Genomic DNA, 21444 nt, shown 5'->3' on the forward strand with positions numbered 1-21444 from the left:
TGCAAAAATTTAGTAATGTGAACCCTCAACAAACATTCATGTTCTAAAGATTTGACACACAGGACATCATTTGCCATAAACAGTGTCACTAATGATACTTACGTCAGAAAACAGAAACCTACTTAACCCACTACATGGGATTTTGAAGCCAGAAGGGCACCTGGGGATCGCTGTTCCAAGCCTAGGAAGATTGGGGGGTTTGTGGGAGATTCAGCCCCTGAGTGTGGTCTCCGAGCTCAGGCTGGGAGTACTTGGCCCACCTCTGCGCCCCTCTTTCAGGAACAACAGCACCTGCATACCTAGAGGCAAATGGTTCTAAGAACCAATGCAGCCAGGACTCGGTTACAGAACCACTGGCAGGGCCACCTGCCTGGCAGTAGAGGAGAAACAAGAGCTTACTTCTGGGCTCCGAGGACCCGCTGGTTTGGAAGGCTGACGCCTGAGGCTCCATGGAACCAAGCTGGCTTCAAGAAAGAGCATGATCCCTTGGGAACTCAGTTTTCAGGAGGCTTCTGGACGGGCCCCAAGCCCCAGAAGCTCCTTCTTCAGCTACTTAAAATGCAGACATCAGGGACCATCCTTGAATCATCACTGGGCTCCCCAACAGCCAGACAGAGGGAGCTGACTCCAGGGCCCAGTCTGCTCACAGCCAAGGGCTGAGTCCAATCAAGAGAAAATGCGTTTATGAAATGGCTCTGCTGCTGCTGGACAGGAACCTGAGCCCTAATTCCTAGGCGGGTTTTCGCCAAGAACCCTGAACTGCCACCGGTGTCACTGTGTCCGTGGGAATGTGCACATCCCTCTGCTTGGCTCTCAGAGAGCAGGCCAGGGGTGGAGGCAGGAGGAACAGTGGCGTCTGGATAAAGCTCTCTCTACAGAAGCTTGGCCTGGCTTCTCCCATGCACGTGGGTGACCAGTAACGTGTTGGTGTAGATGGCATATTCTCAAAACAGGAAAAGACTGATCATACATGCAAGGAAATCTAGAAGTTTCCAGACAAGAGCTTCTCTTGAGTTACAGATGAGGCAGCTCGCTGTGAAGGAAGGAGCCGGTGATTTGAGGCCAACCAGGTGCGTGGTGCAGCCCCAGCTCTGAAACCTGCTAGATGTGGGTGGGCGGAAGTTCTTTCCTGAGTATCTACTTCATAGGGTTTTTACTAAAGGAAGTAAACAGAGGACACAGTCAAGCGTCAGCCTCTTCCCCTCCACTGGAGGTATCAGGGGTTTTCCCGATGCTGACGTGGCCAAGTTCAGCCTGAAAGTACATGGAGAAGCTGCCGAGGGAACCCAGGCACACGGAGGAGGAGGGGGCAGAGCACTGACCGGAGGCGGGCGTCTGGGATCCCTTTCTCCAAGGGTTGGGTCTACCTCCTGTGGTTGTCAAACAACGTTGCTTGGACCTCTGGCTGGCAGGTGGGGGTGGGGGAGTGGGAGGAGGTGTTTGGGGCTCTGGAAGCCCTGGGAGTGGAAGGGTTTTTAACCTGTTTAAAACTCCGGAATTTCACATATGGATTCTGAGGCTAAGGCAAACACACACAGATCTGAAAAGTGCAGGGATAAACGGTCCGGCAGGCCACCTCCACACGAAGACCACGCATGGAGCGTCATCACTGCCTGAAGGAGGGATGGGTACATGATCCCAATCCGCAGGCAGAACCCCCAGGGCGAGGTGGGATAGCCCTGCTCCTCACCAATGAGAGAGATCAGAGCACGAAACTACAGACGTGAGCCCGAAGGGCTGTGTCGACGAAGGAGAGTTCGCGAGAGCCGAGAGGTCTTGGAAGCCTTCCGTACAACACACGCCGGGTCCTGACTGCACCACTCAGAGCTCATCACGAAGGGCTCCCTGGGGTTCTCCCAAGAGCACGGGGAGGGCCATTTTAGAGGGAGCTCTTTGGGGACCCCACCCATCTCTGTGCAAATACAGAACCTTTCCCCAGACCCGGCTGCAGAAAGCGGGCCCTTACCTTCCTCAGCTCTTCCTGGATGCTCTGGCTGTTGTCTTCAGAGGAGAGACTTTCTTTCTGATTCTCGGACTCTGTCTTGGGCTCGGACTCCTGATCCTCCCCCGAAGACGTCTCCTTCTCACTCATTTTCATCGCCAACTCGAACAACTTGTTTCTCACTTTCTCCTCCGTGGTGTCGGCACGGGTCCGGGGGTGCCGAGTCTCATTGCCACGGTCGGTCTCTGATAAGTCACCCAACACCTGAATGAAAACCAGAATCGTGAGCTGAGGACGCCTCTCCTACAGTCACGTGGTTCGTCCCCAATGGCACCCAGGAGGATCGTCCAGGAAAGTGACAGCTCTCTGACCTGGTCTGGAGAAACACAGATGGGCTTTTACTTTTCACTTTTATTTCCTCAAACACATGCATCTTAACACTTTGCTAAAGGGTTCGGACAGGTGAGCATCTAAACTCAGACACGTTGGAATTCATCAGGAGTTTTTAGTCACAAAATACTTGCTGAGCACCCAGCCTGAGCGGCACCATGCTGGTGCTGATAAGGCAAGGCTGAGCAAATCCGGCCCACCCCCCCTAGAGAAGGAGGCACAGTAAAACCTTCCATACTAGCCGCCATGATGGCGCGTGCAGAGAAGGGGGTGGGGTGGGAGGGATGCTCTGATAGCCACTAAGGGGCACTTGCTGGGAGACGCTGGGGATTAGGCAAAAGCCTTCCTTGTGGAATCAATGTCTGAGTTGAGCATCAAAGTATAGCAGCTACTCAGCTAAAGGCAGAGAGGGAAGAACAGGATGCCAGGCAAAGGTTTTGAGATGCAGCAAGGTCCTTGCACACCTGTAAGGAATACTGTGGTATTCCCTTGTCATTATGGTTCTAGCTTAGTGATGACACTGCAGCTCCTACTCTCCACTTGGTGAACATCTCCTAAGCTCCTTCTATGAGCAAGTCCCTGACCAGGCCTGGGGAACTCCAGGAGCACCGGAGGCTGTGACTCTCACTTATTCTTGGCCTTGTCATGGGCAGATGTATATGGAATGTTAAGATAACCGCAGCATACCATCAGGGTCTACTAGACCCAATTTTATTTTATTTTATTTTTTTAAATATATTTTATTGATTTTTTACAGAGAGGAAGGGAGAGAGATAGAGAGCTAGAAACATCGATGAGAGAGAAGCATCGACCAGCTGCCTCCTGCATATCTCCCACTGGAGATGTGCCCGCAACCCAGGTACATGCCCTTGACCGGAATCGAACCTGGGACCTTTCAGTCCGCAGGCCGACGCTCTATCCACTGAGCCAAACCGGTTTCGGCTAGACCCAATTTTAGAGTTTGAGTTTCCTCACTGAGTTGTTCAATCTATTTATAAGGCTTGATATCTCACGACTTTTATTACTTTGTGAATGGCTTCCAAAGAATAAATGGAAAACTTACTTATATTTTAAATAAAATAAAACGTTCTATCTTGCATTTACTACATGGGTTCACTGGGCCCTTTTGTAACTCTAAGGTACACGATGGGATCTTCGTGATCTAATTCTTCCCATCTTTTGAAATATTTTGCTGTTTCATCACCCTGGGAGATATTTTTCATGATTACTCATCAGTTATTCCCAATTATGCTAGGAGACTGAGATAATAATACGGAAGAAAAGAATTGCCTAGAAGAATGATTCAACAGTGAAATAAATCATCACTGTTTTGAGTCTGCTTTTAGCTCACTGCATACAGTTGAGAATTCAAAATTTCATAATGACAAAGAGAAGAAATGGACAGAGAACAATGCTTCACAATTATTAGGTGACTCAGAAGATGAATTGGCAGAGGAGCACAGCTCTCCAGACTCTAACAATGATGGTGAAGTTAAGTGTATGAGTAAAATCTCAGACCAAGAGTCTTCAGGTGATAACGTCCTAGGTGACTTATCTTAAACTCAAGAATCCATGAGCACACAATGTATTCCTAAGGACAAGAAAGTATGATATTTTCATTTAGTTAGTCATTCGACAGGAAGAGCTTCATCACGCACATTTGCAACCAGAATCTGGACCATCCTGTTTTGCTAAAAAGATGTGTGACAGTTCTGGCCGGGTGGCTCAGTTGGTTAGAACAAAAGGTTAAGGGTTGGCCCGGTCGGTGTGGCTCAATGGTTGAGAGTTGACCTATGAACCAGGAGATCACAGTTCGATTTCCAGTTGGAGCACAATCCTGGGGTTGTGGGCTCTATCCTCTGTGGTAGGTGTGCAGGAGGCAGCCGATGGAAGATTCTCATCATTGATGTTTCTATCTCTCTCTTCCTCTCCCTGAAAATCAGTAAAAACATTTTAAAAAGAGAGAGAGACAACCTTGACAACCTGCTATTTAAAAAAAAATTTTTTTTAAAGGTTGCAGGTTGGTTTCTCAGCCAGGGCGCTTATCTAGATGGCGGGTTTGGTCCCCAGTCAGGGTGCATATGGGAGGCAATCGATTCATGGTTCTTTCTCACATTGATGTTTCTCTTTCTCTCAAATCAATGAAAACATACCCCTGGGTGAGGATGAAAAAATAAATAAAATGTCTTTTAAAAAGCTTTCTTAAACAAGGTACAAAATTAAAAAATAAAGGAAATAATTGATAAATTATTATTAAGAAAAACGATGGACAAATTATTAGCAACAAAAACTTTTGCATGTAAAATGAAGTTAAGGCAAAAGTGATAAGCAAGGGGAGAATATTTTCAATGTGTAACCATCAAAAAACTAAAATCTACAACATAATTACAAAATAAAACTCATTCGGAAAAATCAATAAGAAAAAGGCAAGTGGTCCAATAAAATAACAGGAGGAGATAAATGTGTCTTTCACAGAAAAAAATGCAAATAGCTTTAAATATTGGGAAAAATGCGCAACCTCAGTCGTAACTATGAAAATGTTAACTGAAAAGAAATGCATTTCTCCCCTCACTTAAGGTGGTGACAGTTTCACAGGCTGACGGCACTAAGTACCGTGGACAACAGGGGAAAACATACTCAAACAGTGCTTGGCCGCGTGAACTGCTATGAGGTTTTGGGAGCTTGATTTGGCAAGTATTCGTTAGAATGAAAGATCCATGTACCTCAAGTCAGCAATTCTACTTCCTGTACTTGTGCAAAGAGACTTGCACAGTGATATTCTCCGCGGCGTTGTTTATAACCTCAGCCTCTGGAAAGTCTTTAATGTCCATCTTTCTGGGAACTGTGGGTGGTGGTCCCTCCCCACCATGGAGCGTGGAAAGCCCAGGGGGTTGGGTGGACGCTGGCAGCAGCCTGCCCCCGTGGGGAAGTTTTCCATCACTAGCATCACTTAGACTTTTCCGTGCATGGTTCAGAGCGATAAGAAAGAGACTGACTTCTGTTAGATTTAGTTTTGTTTAAGAACTCCCTACAGGCAAGGCACCCTCACGGCTTGCACCCCGGATGGATTGCTCCCACTCCCACACTCTCGTACACGCGATGCAGGTACGATGAGCAGTTCTGTGTGTGCTGACATCCCTATGACTTATTGTTAAGAGAAAGAGGAAGAAGAATATGGATAGAAAGACGCTGGTTTTGCTAAAACACAGATACATTTACAGAACTATATTTCTAAATGTACTATATGCGTATAAATGCACAAATACAACTGTAGTCATTTGGGGAAAGATAACAGGGATTTAGGATTGTGGTCAAGGGGGATAATATCTGTGTTTTGAAATTTATAATTTAAAAGTATACAGGTAAACTATATATATATTTTTTTCTTTTGAGAAGAGAACTGCTCTAGTAAACTAAAGAGAAGGGAGGATCGGGAGACCAGAGTTTCGAAGTCCCTGGAAGTGCAACGCCATCGCCACCTAGTGGAGAGGAGAGGACACTGCCAGGGAAGGTGGACACAACACTGGTCCAAGCCATCACCTTTCTCTCAGCGCTTGCCTTCTCTTTATCGACGCCTTGCAAAGATGAAGACCAAAAGATAACTTGCAAGTCACTTCAGAATAAATAGGAAGCTTCAAGCACCTACTTATGCTGCGTATATGGCATTTTATACCTGCAAGTGTGCAGACGACCCTCAAGAATATCCCGGAGGGAAGTTACTCACGGTTTCGGGAAAGCAGTCTGCACCTGAGCTAGGTGATAATGATTCCCAGTTGCACAGAACTTTATATTTACTCTATCGTCACAACAATCCTGAGATCACTTTTAATGATCTTGTTTTACAGAGAAAATGAGAGCTTAGCCCAAATACGGGCCTTTTCTAGGCTCGATATGCACAGGTCAGGTAGGACTGACGCCAAATTCTGTGACATTCACTCCCCTCAACCCTTCTTCGAAGTGGATTCCACTAGTATCTCCATTTACAGACGAGGAAGCTGAGACCAGAGAGATGCTTTGCTCAGGTCACATAGCTGGACTTGAACCAGGAAGGCTGACTCTAGGCCCCAGGCCCTTCCCCTGGTGCCAGTGGCCCTCACACTTGCATGCACAGGATTATCAGGAGAGTTCACTGCCACAGAGATGGCTGGATCCAGCAGGACTGGGTGGGGCCTGCGAATCTGCATTTCCAGCATGTTCCCCGATGCTGCTGGTCTGGGGCCACACCTTGCAAAGCTACTTTGAACCCTTAGCTCTCATCTCTGAGGGGCCGTGGAACGCCAGAGAGTTGATGTGACCTGTCTGTGTCGCTCAGCTACCTAGCAGCAAACATCATGATGAGAATCTGGGTCTGAAGTCTTAACCCCGGACTCTCTATGCCAACCGTGCTTGAAGGAGTGCACATCCTCCCGGAAAGTGTGCGCGCGCGCTTGCACGCACCTATTTTATTACCTGGTGGGTGTTCAGCTCCTGGGAATGGGCGTTGGGGGAAGATAGCTCCTTGCTTGGATCCTCTGAGCCCACGCGGGCCCTTCTCCACCTCCGGGCCCGCCGGTCTGGCGCGTGGTGGGCCTCCTCAGGCTCGCTGCTGTCCGAGGTCTCCCTGCTGGCTGCCTGGGGATTGAAGTTCACGTCCAGCTCCCCCTGGAGGTGCATCTTTTCGGCGACAGGGGTCCTAGGAGCCTTCCTCTGCAGCCAGGACAGTCTGGCCCGATGGTGCCCTGTTTCCCGGGAGGAGCCCGTGGAGGACGTCTCTGAGTCAGAGCACGTGGCCTCGAGGTGGGGGGAAAGCCTGGAGGGAGCAGAGATGGCGGGGGGGACTTGGTCCAAGCCTTGGGCCTGCGTGGGCTGAGGCTGGGGGTTCCTGGGCAGATCCTGGGGCCGTGGGCATAGCGTGCTCAAGGCCTCACTCCAGTCAAAGTCCTCCTCGCTGTCGGAGCCCATCTCATCGTAGGCGGAGGCCACGCTGGAGGCAGCCTCCAGGGCCTGGAATGCGCCACTCTTAGGTTTGGCCAGCAGGCGGGCGGGGGGCAGAGCGCCATCCTTCAGCGCCACCCAGTTCCCATCGGGGCTCTGCAAAACGGGGGCCCGGTCTGTAGGTGGGAGGGAGAGAGAAACCAGAGAGGCCGTTATCAGCTTAGAGCAGGTGAGGTTGCTACCTGCCACTGCCCCATGACTGGCTCCTGGGGTCTTGGGGAGCAGCTGCTCTAGGAAGTCCATAGGGGCACACCTAACTGGGGGCAAGTTGAAAGGTCCCCAGGAAGTCCCTCGAGGCCTCCCAGGGCCCCAGTGCTGCATAGATGAAGAGAAACTCAGAGATCTGACTCCTATCTAATGCCACCTAGGTAGATGGTCCCCTCCGTCTCCAAGAGTCGCCCCACTCCTGTCCTCGGCTGGCCTGGCCTGGGCAGCGACGGGGAGAGGGCAAGGCTGCTGCTGGCGGCCTCAGGTCCTGGCCCTTTGACTTTGGCCATGGTTTTGTCTCTTAGATCCTCCTTTTCCTCACTGGATGGGAGAAGACACCATCACCTGATTCCATCACCTGCCTGGCCCACCTCAAAGGTTAGCACACCCTGCCCTCAGCAACTGTACAGACCTCACTCACAACAGCCTTGACAGATGGCGTGGGAGTCAGCCCGGTGCCGCCTCCTCTCCTCCCCTGCCTTTGGCAATCCCAGGTTGCCATGTTGCCCTGGGGAAGCTAGAAGTTGGCCAACTTCTTTCTCGGCAAGAGCACAGACATCTCCACAAACACTCAACCCTATGAAAACCTTGGTTGTCGAGCTGCATCATGGGAACTGCTCAACGTCGCATCTGGGCTCCAAGACCACATTCTCTTTGTCCACTGGGGGCATCCTCTGGGACCCTGCTCCTCGCCACCCCCTCCTCTGTCCAAATTCTCACCCTTTCCTGGTTGTGCAGACAGTAGTCAGCGAGCAACTGGGGGCAGGGACCATTCCCTGATCTTCACGTCCCAGCTGTGCGCACAGGAGATGCTCGGTCAAGGTCTCTAAGTGAGTGTGTGTTTTGGGGGGACCCACGAGCTGCTGTGAGCGCTGTCAGGACTGAGGCAGAGTTGCTGTGGTTCACTCAGCCCGCAGTGCTCCTGGAGCTGACCCCAGCTGTGGACCGACAGGCTCCAGAACCAACCCTCCCCCTGACGCAGAAACAGAGCTGCTGACAACAGCCCAGTGGACATTAACCTTCTACGATGACCTCCGCCTCCAGGCCTCCTCTGTTCTGCATCTCTGCTCCGCTAAGGCTGGGCCATGCCCCCGGGAGTGATCTGCTTCCTGCTGTACATATCAGACAGCGGTCAGGACCTCTGGGGTTGGCCTGGACATTTCAGCACGTCAAGGGCCCAGCATTCCTCAGGAAAACCAGCGATTTCCTACACAAGTGCTTTATTTATTATTTATTTTTCATTTTCCATCTCCCTCCTGAGGGATGCATGGATGTTTGGACTGAGTGTGAAATGTGTGTGTGTGTGATGTTGTTGAACTAAGTTTTATGCGTACACAGAACTGATGAATTACACGCCGGTGCCTTGTTTTACGGAATATTATGCACGCAATCGTGTTTTGAAAAGCAGAGCCCTCTGCAAATGTATGCGGAGTGCTCGTAATTCAGCGGGGAACTGTTTTGTGGAGTGGAGTGTCTTTTAGAAGGTTTATCATATCCTTTAAGTGTACCAGTGTGTACGTTTGAATTCTGAAATGCTGTTCTTGTCACTGCTGCCTGTTTGTTTTTCAGGTCGGGGGACTCTCACTGTCGATTTGAAAAAGCTGTGATCGGAGCCACGGTGTGTGCTTGTGAGGACCAGGGTGCTCCCAGCTGTGGGGTCCTGGACAAGCCACTCACGCTCACTGTCCCTCAAGGCTTTCACCTGGCACGCAGGACAATGGCAGTGCTTGGGAACCCCGTGGGAGGAATAAACAAAATAGGGCCCGCAGGTGGCCGCTGTCCCTTGTAAAGCGATTCTTAAAAGCTAGTTATTTATTATTCTTTAGTGAAGATCTATTATGCGATGTTCTCAGAGGTCCTGTGGAATCTAAGAGTTCCTTCTCTGTGATAATTTTCCATCCAGGTGAGAGAGAAAGAAAAAAAAATATGAATGAACGAATGAATGTGGGTCTGTTGGGCAACAGCAGGGGGAAGAAAACATATCTAGAAAGGAAAAATGCACTTAAGGAAACCCAAAACCATACGCATACATAAGGAAAACTTCATGTGCTCACAGAATCTCCGCAATTTCTACTGACAGGTCCTAAAAGGTTCACATGGAAAGATTTCTTCTGGAAGGTCTTTAGAAAAACTGTTAAAAAATACTTCATGTTTTTTATTCTTTGCACTGTGATAACAACAGGTTTGGCTTATCTGGCTGCTGGTTAAGTCTTTGCCCTGACAGAGCAGAAGTGATAGCACAATCCTTGAAAGCATTGTGGGTATTTTGCTGCTAATTTATTGTTACGGTTGCTGAGGAAAGGGGTCGAGATTTGGGGGGACAATATGGGTGGAAGTGCTCTCTATGGCTCCCTCTTGTGGGGACAACATTCCTAGCTTCCATCACAGGTATGCGTATTTAGGTGAGGAAGGAACTGACCTGTGTGGGGTGGGGTGAGCATCGGTGAGCATCTTTATCCCAGGTATGGGGCCCAGGAGACCTCCCTGGCCTGGGCACAGGGGCTTCCCGGCCCTCGGCTGCTCCCCAGGTGATTCCAAGCATCTGGCAGCCTTCTGATGTGTGTGTGACTCTGGGGAAGGGTCTCAGCTAGTTTGGGCCCCTAAGGTTGGGAGGGATCACTTGACTTGACAGCTTAACAAAGGACTGTGTGTGATAGATGTTGAGGAGTTTCTGCAGAGGGAAGTCCAATTGCCCTGTACAGAGAGAGGCATTCCAGGAGGAGGAGCAGGAAGAGGGAACAGCAATGCCCTCCTCCTGTGTGGCAGGGGGGGAAAAAATCATGTGTCATCTGTTCCTGGGATGCAATTTCCCAGCCAGGACTACATTTCCCAGGATCCCCTGCTTCATGGTGGGGCCATGTGACTAGTTCTTGCTCCTGGGATGGGAGTGAAGGTGGTGCAGGTGTCATTTCCCTGCTGAGGTGGTTAGACAGCAGGTGCACCGACTTCTCCATTCTCTCTTCCTCCACCTGCTGGCCAGACGAGAATGGCCAGGGAAGACTCGGAGGCCCTAGGGGCCGGCAGAGCCACAGGGTCGAGGAGCCTCTGAAAGCCTCCTGCAGCCAGGACACGGCACTGCACGGCTGCCTGATGAGAACTAAAACTATGGCATTAAACCACCTAAAGGTGTGGTTCACTTGGCATAACAAGTGTCACCCTAACAAACATGTCGGGGCTTCAGAAAGGACACTCTTAGAACCAGACACTGGATCCCCAAATCCCTTTGAACGCTGACCTGTCTGCTGGGTTGGATTAGCGTTCCTGGCCTGCATGAGACATCCTCCCCCGTCCACGGACCAGGGGCTAGTCCTCGTCTCCATCCACTCTACAGGCAGCTGCCGTGGGCTGTGCAGCCATGTGAGTTGCACACACACGTCCAGGAGCCCCCTCCCCCACTGTCCCACGGGTCTCACAGGAACACTGCCCAGGCTGCCCACAATGGGCACACGCTGCTCAGATGACAGAAGAGCTGAGCGGCCACGCGGCAGCCAGAAGCCTCCAGACAGCACAGTTAACCCACAGGCCAACCAGATGCTGCTTAAAACACTCACCTGTCTGGTCCGGACTGTCCAGGCTCCTCCAGCTGGGCCACGCCGACTCCTCCCTGGGCTGCTGGCCCAGGCTCCCCGGCTGCCTCGACGCAGCCTCCAGCAAACAGGTCTGTAGGGCATCTTCTCCGATGGGTGAGAACTCGGACGGGGACCGCTGTGGGCAGAAAGGAGGGGAAAGGGTGAACTCAAGGGGCGTGGGCCCCGGGAGGAAGGCCTTCAGCTTTGCGGCCGACACTGCACAGCGTGGAGGAGACGTGACAGTGTGGCCTTTTCTCGTGTTCTGGTTAAAAGCTGCAAATCAGTACATAGGGCCATGCAATGGCAGAAACGGTTCCTGCTTATTCCACCGCCAGCCGGCCAGCCTGCACTAATGGAACAGACAGAGCCAGTTCTCACGGGGCTCCGTATCCAGCCAACCCCCAGCTAGTATTTCTCAGGGCCGATTATATGTAATAAAAGTAAAAGCATCGTTTCCTCGAAGACTCTGAGCCTGAGTTTCAGCAGGGTGGACAGTAAGCCACAATGTAAGTGCTGCAATAGACAAGTGAGCCAGAGTGGTCAGTCCACAGGCCAGAACTATCGCAACACAGTCCGACGTGGCGCCTGAATGAACAAAAGGGAAATAAACTCCAATCCAAGGAGAAGTGGGATTTCCAATGACTGACAGGAACCTTGTTTAAACTGTATCATAAATATGTTATAAATATTATCTGTAGAGAATCTGAAGCTCAGATGTTATAGATAAGGAATTTCATCCAACAGAGACCCATGTTCCCCTTGTCACTTAATGAAGGAATCCTCTTTTACTGGTGACCTAGTTTTCTCTTTTTATATGGACAAACCCAGGAGGGAAAGGGCATTGAAGAGGCAAGGCCCCCCCGCACCACCCCCCTCCTGGCAGTGTCTAGGACAGCAACATGAAACCAAGGACTGTGTCTAATGCTCATCCAACCGAGCAGTCTGTCTCCACCTGCTGGCATGTGATAGAAGTGAAAGCACCTTTTCCTCGAAGACTCCAAACTTCAGTGTCAGCCGGGCTGCCATAGACAAGTGAGCCATGAATGGTCAGTCCACAAGCCCTAGGCCTGGTCAATGCAACAGCCCAACGCCTCCTCTCCCACCACAGGTGCTAAGAAGACAAAAGGAGGTGCGAGGAGACAAAGGAGAGTGCTTCTGGGGAGCTGTAGGCAGGCCCTGGGTGGTTGGGGTGGATCCAGGAGGGCAGCTGTGGGCAGGGCCTGGGTGGTTGGGGGTGGACCCAGGAGGGGAGGTGATGGCAGGGCCTAGGTGGTTGGGGGTGGACCCAGGAGGGCAGCTGTGGGCAGGGCCTGGGTGGTTGGGGGTAGACCCAGGAGGGGAGATGTGGGCAGGCCATGGGTGGTTGGGCGTGGACCGAGGAGGGCAGCTGTGGGCAGGGCCTGGGTGGTTGGGGGTGGACCCAGGAGGCAGCTGTGGACAGGGCCTGGGTGGTTGGGGTGGACCCAGGAGGGCAGCTGTGGTCAGGCCTGGGTGTGTGGGGTGGACCAGGAGACAGCTGTGGGCAGGGCCTGGGTGGTTGGGGGTGGACCCAGGAGGAGAGCTGTGGACAGGCCCTGGGTGGTTGGGCGTGGACCCAGGAGGGGAGCTGTGGACAGGCCCTGGGTGGCTGGGGCTGGACTCAGGAGTCAGCTGGACCTGGGCCTTTGCTGTAATACCTTGGCCAACTGACTGAATTACTTTTCAAAAAATATTTTTTTCCCATCACAATTGACATTCAATTATATTAGGCTCATGTGCACAACATAGTGATTAGACATTTATGTAACGTATGAAGTGGTCCCCCTGATAAATCCAGTACCCATGCAACTGCTCGCCTCTTCCACAGACTGTCCACAGACTGTGAGCTCCCTGAAGGCCGGGAGAGACTTTTTAGGGGGGGTCCTCAGTCCCATGTTTGTGACTGAATGTGTGGGACTCAGGTCTGGCCTGGAGGAGCTGACAGCCTATTGCCAGGTGCCGTGTTACTGTAGGCTCACAGGAGATACTTCCTATTCCCATCTCCAAGCTCCTCACTGTAAATCACGCAGAGCGTATGTTCAAAAACGGGGAAAGTAGCCGGGCCGGCGTGGCTCAGTGCCTGAGCATCGACCTATGAACCGGGAGGTCACGGTTCGATCCTGGTCAGGGCACATGCCCGGGTTGCAGGCTCAATCTCCGGCAGGGGTCATGCAGGAGGCAGACAATCAATGATTCTCTCTCATCACTGATGTTTCTCTCTCTCTCTCTCCCTTTCTCTCTGAAATCAATAAAAATGTATATTTAAAAAAAGGGGGGGAATAATATTTAATGTTTCATTTTATAGTGGCTCAAATAGTAATTGATGCATCTACATGTGTGTCTGCAGGAGGTGGCTGGGATCATTTTTACGAGACAAAAATGTCCCCCAAGATACAAAAGCCAAGGCCAAAAAATAGAAAGTCCCTCGCTGGTCCCAACAGGGGAGATGGGATATATTTTCTTCATGAGAAAGCTGGGGGTGCCAGGCTTTTATAATCTACGTCAGACAAGCATTGTTTCCCACTAGAAAATGCTATTTCCTGATATTCACAACAGGCTCCAAAGAACTGTCTGTAACCAGTCACAGGACACTGCTGGCCCGGTCTCCAGCCAGGGCAGAAAAGCCCATTCAGAGGCCCAGACCTGGTTTCACCACAAATGTGTTGCAATAAACACATTGAGCAGTAGATGGCGCCACAACAATGCTTTTATGGACCAGTTAGTTCAAGCTCTGTGGCTCCTGGGAAGTGATGGGATTACCTGAGTAATTTATTTGCTCATAACCTTGGGCTGGGCCGCTTGTGCCCTTTCTTTCCCACCCACAGACTCTACCTTTCTTCCCTTCCTCTAACCTACCCGAAGGCTCGTGGAAGAAGCAGGGCTGGTGATGTCTGGAAGGGTGGCCTGAGTTAGAGTCTGCACATGTACGCAGGGAGGGCTGGGAATGCTGGTGGAGCCCGTGGTCCAGGAATGCCAGCATGGCATGCCAGCAGAGCCTTGCAACGAGGGACTTGAGAATCCGAGCTTTCAAACAGGCCGCGCCTCTTAACTCTGCAGGCACTGACTATGGGTGGTGTGTTAGGTCAAGTCCGGCTCCTCCTCTTGCTATGTGGGTTCTTGGGGGAAACTTCAACCATACTAAGCCTCAGTTTCCTCATGCAAAGGGATCAGTGTCAGGCTGGGCATATGGAAAACACTCAATAAACGGTAGCTAAAATAAGAGCAGTTATTAAGGCCTATCACTGAGCCAGGCACCTTATCCATCCTCTCACTCAGTCCGATTGGGTGTGCATGAGTAAACTGAGGCAGGCATTGAGCTCAGGTCTGCCTGGCTCCAAGCCCATGCTCTTCCATGCCCTCTGGGAGCTGTGCAAAGCACTCCTGGCTACCGTGCGGGACCTGCCACGGAGCTCTCCGGCCCTGCAGCTCTCAGTGAGACACCCAGTGTGATCATCAGTTACCTCTGGGATCAGTAACCCTTGAACAATGTGGGGTTTAGGGACGCTCACCCCCGTGCAGTGGAAAATCCATGTATAACATTAACCCCCCTCAAAACTTCACTAATAGCCTATAGTTGACCGGAAGCCTTATTGATAATACAAACAGTTGATTAACATATTTTGTATTATATCCATACTAGTGGCCTGGTGCATGAATTTGTGCACAAAGGAAATTAATTAGAAGAAATATTTTAATATTGCTATTCACCCTTTCTCTATAATAGAAGTGTTAACCAAATTCACGATCGACAATGACAGATGGAAACATACGCGTGCAATTGGCAGAGCGAGAGCTTTATATGTATCGTGCATACATGAATCACCTTAGTCTTTTATAGATATAGAATAAACTTGCTTAATTAGACCTGCTTTCTGCTTTAGCTAAACTTTTTCCAGCCCAGTGAATTACCCCAACTTCTCTTTCAGGTAATTGTCAGCAACACAGCAGTTAAATATCAACATGAAACAGATTATTATTGTAGATCATGCAGGGAGAACAAAGGGTAAAATATTTAACTGCAGCAGTGTTTAACTATATTCTGCGCAGTGAGAAAACCTGAAGTCACTTTCAAGGTTCACCATTCCTTACTTCTTTTCAGTCGGGTCAAGTTTCTAAGCTTTCTAAATCTCTTGTTTTCTGGCTAATGAAAAGAAAATAAGATTCCAACGAGTCTCCTATCTACCTACTCCAGGACTTCTGTAAGGATCAAATGAGGCGAGGCCCAGGAAAACACAGACATTCACAGACATTTGGTTACAGTGTAAAATGTTTCCACCTGGCTATAAAGCAAGTCATGTTCCTAGGCTAAAGAAACTCCAAGGAGGCTAGTTGCTAGGGAGAGGAAGCTGGGTGTTGCTATGTGACATAATTACCAGGATGGACACTTAGCATATTAGCCTTTATATAGAGAGATTATATACTGTCTTCCATTTTTTAAACAAATTTAAAAACCTGATTTCAGAGAGAGGAAGGGAGAGGGAGAAAGAGATAGAAACATCAATGATGAGAGAGAATCATTGATTGGTTGCCTCCTGCATGCCCCACTGGGGACCAAGCCCACAACCCAGGGATGTGCTTTGACCAGGAATCCAAGCAGGACCTCCTGGCTCATGGGCCGATGTTCAACCACTGAACCACACTGGCCAGGCTGTATATTGTTTTCTTATAGTAAAGTAAGCTAGAGAAAAAAAAATATTAAGAAAATCATAAGGAAGAGAAAATACAGTATTTGTTGGAAAAAAAGTCCACACAGAAGTGGACCTGGGCAGTTCAAGCCCCGTTTTTCAAGGGCCAACTGCCCCTTCCTTTACAGTCGCTGCGTCCTGAGTGGGCGGCAGCAGCAGAGCATTCTACCTACACCTCTCGGAACGGCGCTATGATTGCTCTAATTGTCGTCATGGCCAACAGGGCAGGCTCCCCGAGGCACCAATCACTATCAGAACAGTCTTCGCGGTCAAGGAGCTCACAGCATAAAACAGGGACAGAACGTTTTTAGCATCGAGGGCTGGGGAGCAAAGGGACCGGTAATAATGGTCAGATGACTCAACAATTGAGACAGCTTTGCTTTGTATTGGTAGGGTCAGTCGTAGCCATTGAATTCAATCCAATAATTATAACAATAATAAAAAATGACTTCAGGTCTGTGCGACAGCCAGTCAAAGGACAGAGCAACTATGAGGGAGAAAATAGCAGTGATTCAGTGAAACGGGGGAGGGAAATAGAAAAGAAAAGAGCAGAGACAGAGAGTCAGGGCCGGGCTTAGTCACTGGCATATCCCGAGTGCCTGGCCCCTGCTGCCATCATCATGATATCAAGAGGATCATCGTATTATTATTACAGAGACACATTTTTATATACAGGCGCCCAAAGGGACAGGCACGGAATGAATTATAACCCTGGGCTAGACCTTTTAGGATATTGCATCATAAGGCTTTGAAAGGCGGGTGGTGCTGACCCCCTACAGGCAGAGAGCCACACAATAACGGAGGAAATTAAAAAGAGAACAATCACGCTGAACTTTCTTTCATGAGAACAGATGAGAAATCCTGGCTGAATGGGAATGAATTAAGTTTGGGATTTGCAGTTAAGCCCAGGGAGCCTGCAGCGCTCCGAACTCAGCGCAGTTACTCCCCGAGCCGTACAGAGGAAGATGCTAGATCAGTGGTTCTCAACCCGTGGGTCGAGACCCCTTTGGGGGTCGAACGACCCTTTCACAGGGGTCGCCTAAGACCATCGGAAAACACATATATAATTACATATTGTTTTTGTGATTAATCACTATGCTTTAATGATGTTCAATTTGTAACAATGAAAATATATCCTGCCTATCAGATATTTACATGACGATTCATAACTAGCAAAATTACAGTAATGAAGTAGCAACGAAAATAATTTTATGGTTGGGGGTCACCACAACATGAGGAATTGTATTAAAGGGTCGCGGCATTAGGAAGGTTGAGAACCACTGCGCTAGATCAAGGGCAATGGAGCAGGAAAAGGGTATTCAATGCCTGGCCCCACCAACCAGCACATGGGTGAGCTTAAGTAAGTTATGTGAAAGCTTTAGCCTCCGTTTCCTCACCTGTAAAATGGGTCTAATGATACCTGCATCCCCATCTTATGATGGGCAGACAGAGTGCCTGCTCCTTACCCAGCAATGGTTCCTGTCCCCTCCCACTGGGGCCTCATCAGCATCTGTGGCCATTGTGCTGGGATTGCCACTCATATTGTATTCCAGATGAATGGGGCTCCCACAGTCAGGCAATGTGGTGGCCTTGACCAGGCTCAGTCCCTCTCAGGCCCCAATTGCCGAATGTGGTCCCAGCACAGGCTCCTTCATCACAGGGGGTCTAGGGCCTGGAGTGGGCCAGGCGGGGTAGGGGTGCAGGGGGTTGGGAGGAGAGGAGAAAGAGGGGAAGCATTAGCTTCGCCCATGCGGGTGGGCAGTGTGCCCAGACGCACTGCATGGAACCCGTGAGGAAGCTGACCCTTGGTCCACTGGATGTGCCCCCACCTCGAGGGCACCAGGCTGGCCCTGCTATGGTGCTGGTTAGAGGGGAAGGGCCAGGGGTCCTGGCCAAGGGAAGTTAGGCCTGTGACCACTGGCAATCAGGCTGCTCAGAGGGGCCAACTGTGCCTGGGGCCGAGCTGGATGCGGGATTTTTCTTTATTCCCCGAGTCAGGCGGCTCTGTGTGGGGCGATTCCCATGAGCACAGTGCGGCTCCTGACTAGCGCTTAGGTGAAAACCCGCTGTTTCCGTGGTACAAATCACGGCGCAGGGAGAACTCAGAGGAGGGGCCAGGAGGAGACTCCTTGATGAAACATCCAAGTTCGTTCAGGATGAAGGCTGTAGTGATCTCGTCCCTGTGGTACAGTGCCCACACCCCTGCCAGGCCACACAACCTGGGGTTAAAGTGTTAACCAGAAGGCGTGCTTACCCAAGGGGGTGCACCAATGTCCTTTATGGGCTTTTATTTCAAACCACAAACTCGAGGTTCCATCTCCCCATACCCCCTGTGACGCCCTGCCCCCCCCCGACCCCAAAAGTGGACTGATCCTGGGGAGTGGACATAACTTACAAAGAGATTCAAAAGATGCTTTAGAGCAGAGAGGAACCTCCACTGGGCCCTATTCTATCCCAGCATCGGGAAATAAACCATATTCTGCTCTTTGCCCAGGAAAAAAGGAAGAAATGAGTCAGCGCTGTCTACCTTGGCGTCGAAGCCAGAGTGAAGACCGCGCTGCGTGGGAGGCAGGCGTCTGGCAAGACAGGTCTCCTGACAAGAAGAGAAAACCCCGGAGGTATTAGTGTAGAACCCAAGCGGGAACCCTGTGCTAAAAGGCTCCCTTAGTGAAGGCGGCAGCGAAATAAGCTGACAGCATGTTGACAAAGGAAGGTCCTGCCCATCAGCCAATGAAGTGAAATCTCTGATAAAGCCATAAGGATGCTCCCTGTCACCCCATGCGCCTGGCGACTGGTGAATCCTGGGCAGAGTCTATGCAGGCGAGGCTGCTGACCATCCCTTCTGGGATGGCGTGTCTGCCATGTGGCTGCCCTGCACACCCTTCTTTCACTCTGTTCAGAAAGGGGGTGCGTGCCCCTAACCCCCAGGAGGAGTGGGGTAAGCACTAGGCATTGCTCCCCCACTCATGTGACTTTCCGGTTTTAAGCTGTACCTGTGTGTTGCCCTGGCCCCGTGCTCTGCCTGCTGGCACCTGGAGCTGTGGAACCCACGCCCAACGAGCCAGTCCTCCTCCTGCTGAGCCTCCCCAGGCCCAGCCTCTGCTTCTCCCATGCTCTGTGCATCCTCCGCTGGACACAAAGAGAGCCTAGATTTCACAGGCCGGGTGCCGCTACTGCGGACATGAGCAGGCCCAGACCCGGGTCACAGGAAGGGCGCTGTGCTTCAAGACTGAGCCCCTGGCTTAGTCTCAGGGTGACAGACAGGAAGGCTGAGCCACACCACGACTGCCCGATTAGGTCTCGAAGTGGCCATTTTGGTGACTCAGATGGCAGTGGCCATTCTCTTGCTGTCCCTTTCTGGTTTTGGAAAAGCAAGTGGTCTTCCTGATACAGCTTTTTATTTTCCTCAAGGGACTCAGTACAGCTCTTTCCGGAATGAATGAAAAAGTGCCTACTGACATCTTGATTTTCCCTGGATTGGTCTCTGTGGAGAAACCTACCTCTGTATTCTCCACTGTCCCTTTGTAGCTATTCTTTCTTTTTTTTCTCTCTTTTTTTTAAAAAATTGTTTTATTGCTTAAAGTATTACAAAGAGCTCCTTTTTTTCCCACCCTTGACAATTCCCTGGCCTCCCCTACCCCCCAGTGTCTTATGTCCATTGGTTATGCTTATATGCTATCTATTCTTTCTTTCTCCTCCCTCACCCCTCCTACCCGGACTCTCACACACACTTTCTCAGTTTCTCCCCCTGCCCACCACCCTATTCCTTTATGCCAGCCGGTGGGCACACGAGTTAATTACAGATGGTTCTGTGTGCTGACCCCGTTTCCCGGGGAGAGCGTGCAGGACGCCTGCGTTACTGCCTGGAGACTGCGTTACTGCCTGGAGACTCAGGCAGGGTGGCCTCCGGGGGAGGCCGCGGTCCCCTCGTCGGCCGCCTTCGCACTGCAGCTCTGGGGCTGTGACCACTCTGGCTCTTCTTCCGTTTGCTGCTCACCTTTGCTCTTCTGTTTTCTTATGATCTGGGGAGGAGGAGGGGTGACAAAGGGGGAGAGTTACGGAGAGGCCTCAGAGTCTAGGCGGCGTGACCGGGACCACCTTGGGGATTTTTCTTTCAGCCACGCGAGAGCTTGGTTTCAACAGAAGGCCAGCCTCCTTCAGATCTGTCTTAGGACAAAACAGTACAACTATGGCCTTGAACATTCCACAGCACTTTACAGTTTACAAATAATCGTTTTATGATGGCAACGACTTCTTCTCTTTACCAAGTGCCCATCATGTGCCGGACGCTGGGCCAGGCACCAGAGATGCTTTATCTCATTTAATCCTCAAAACACTGCTAAGAGCTACAGACTGTAACTACACCTGTTGTACAGATGAGGAAACAGGCTCAGAGAGGTTAAGTTACCAGTTAAGGATGCACAGCTCACAAAGAGTGGAGCTGGATCTCAAACCAGAGTCTCCAGCTGTAAATCTTGATTTTAGGAAGCACCGGGAAGGCCTGTGCAGGGGGCAGACAGCAGGAGTCATCAGGGTTGGCTTCGGCTTGCTCGCTCCGCTTGCTGTGTTGGGCACAGCCATGGGGATTGAATGAGTCCATTCATACAATGGTCTCTGGGCTCCCAACTTCCTACAGGCAGGAAGTAGCTGAGAAAACGGCTGAGCCACCAAGATGAACATATCCTCCAATGCCTTTCTGGACCAGACAAGATGATGAAGAGGAAGGCTGAGAGCCAAGGAAAGCAATGAACTACAGTGCATTCCCAGGGACAGACCTGGGCCTAATCAAGGCCCACCCCTGACCTGCAGAGTGGGGACCTGGCACATGCACCTAGCAGGATTTCAGAATTGCTATGGACCGGTCACCTCCCGACTTTGCAGGTGGGTGGGAGGTGTTGCTGTCCTATTCCGGCATTGTGTGTTGGTATGTGGGGACAGGTGACTTGTTTGCTTAGTTCATAGGTCTCCATCTTAAAAGGAACTGACTCTGAATCACATGTACAATGACTTTAATCTGTTATTGACTGAGGCATTTGGGGGGTCGTTAGGTGGGAAGAGTGTCATGTGAAAGAGACAAGACTTACTGTGACTAAAAGGAAGACTGAATTTGTCCAATGCTCCCTTTGTTGCGTGAGTCTGTGTTTCTCCCAGGACAGGGAGGATATACAGGTGACCCTTGAATAACACAGGTGTGAACTCCATGGGTCTACTTAAATGCAGATTTTTAAAAATCCACATATATGTGAATCCATGCAGTTCTAACCTGCGTGGTTCAAGGGTCAACTGTATTTTTCTTTTTTAAAAATATATTTTTATTGATTTCAGAGAGGAAGGGAGAGGGAGAGATAGAAACATCAATGATGAGAGAGAACTATTGATCGGCTGCCTCCTGCACGCCCCCTACTGGGGACCCAGCCTGCAACTTGGGCAGTGCCCTGACCAGGAATTGAATAAACTGTGACCTTCTGGTTCACGGGTCGACACTCAACCACTGAGCCACACCAGCCGGGCTTACCCGTATTTTTCTTACTGCAGTTGAGAATCTGCATAAGCAGAAAACTGACTTACTTTATACATGGATTTGCAACTGCACAGGTGGCTGGCACCCCAACCCCCACAGTGTTCGAGGATCAAGTGTACCTCCCACCTCTGGCTTTGT

General features: G+C 50.5%; 1 protein-coding gene across 1 annotated transcript in view; it reads right to left on the minus strand.

Annotated features, from left to right (window-relative positions):
- The window catches only part of MYRIP (myosin VIIA and Rab interacting protein), a 144937-nt gene that overhangs the window by 25342 nt on the left and 98151 nt on the right, over nt 1-21444 (minus strand). The window contains exons 9-12 of the mRNA XM_023763416.1: nt 19682-19807; nt 11065-11218; nt 6782-7422; nt 1967-2206 (exon numbers count right to left, since the gene is read on the minus strand). Of these exons, the coding sequence (XP_023619184.1) occupies nt 1967-2206; nt 6782-7422; nt 11065-11218; nt 19682-19807 (1161 nt within the window). The remainder of the gene's footprint in view (nt 1-1966; nt 2207-6781; nt 7423-11064; nt 11219-19681; nt 19808-21444) is intronic.

The sequence above is a fragment of the Myotis lucifugus genome, unplaced genomic scaffold (genome assembly GCF_000147115.1).
Source record: "Myotis lucifugus unplaced genomic scaffold, Myoluc2.0 scaffold_283, whole genome shotgun sequence".
Classification (NCBI taxonomy): Eukaryota; Metazoa; Chordata; class Mammalia; order Chiroptera; family Vespertilionidae; genus Myotis; species Myotis lucifugus.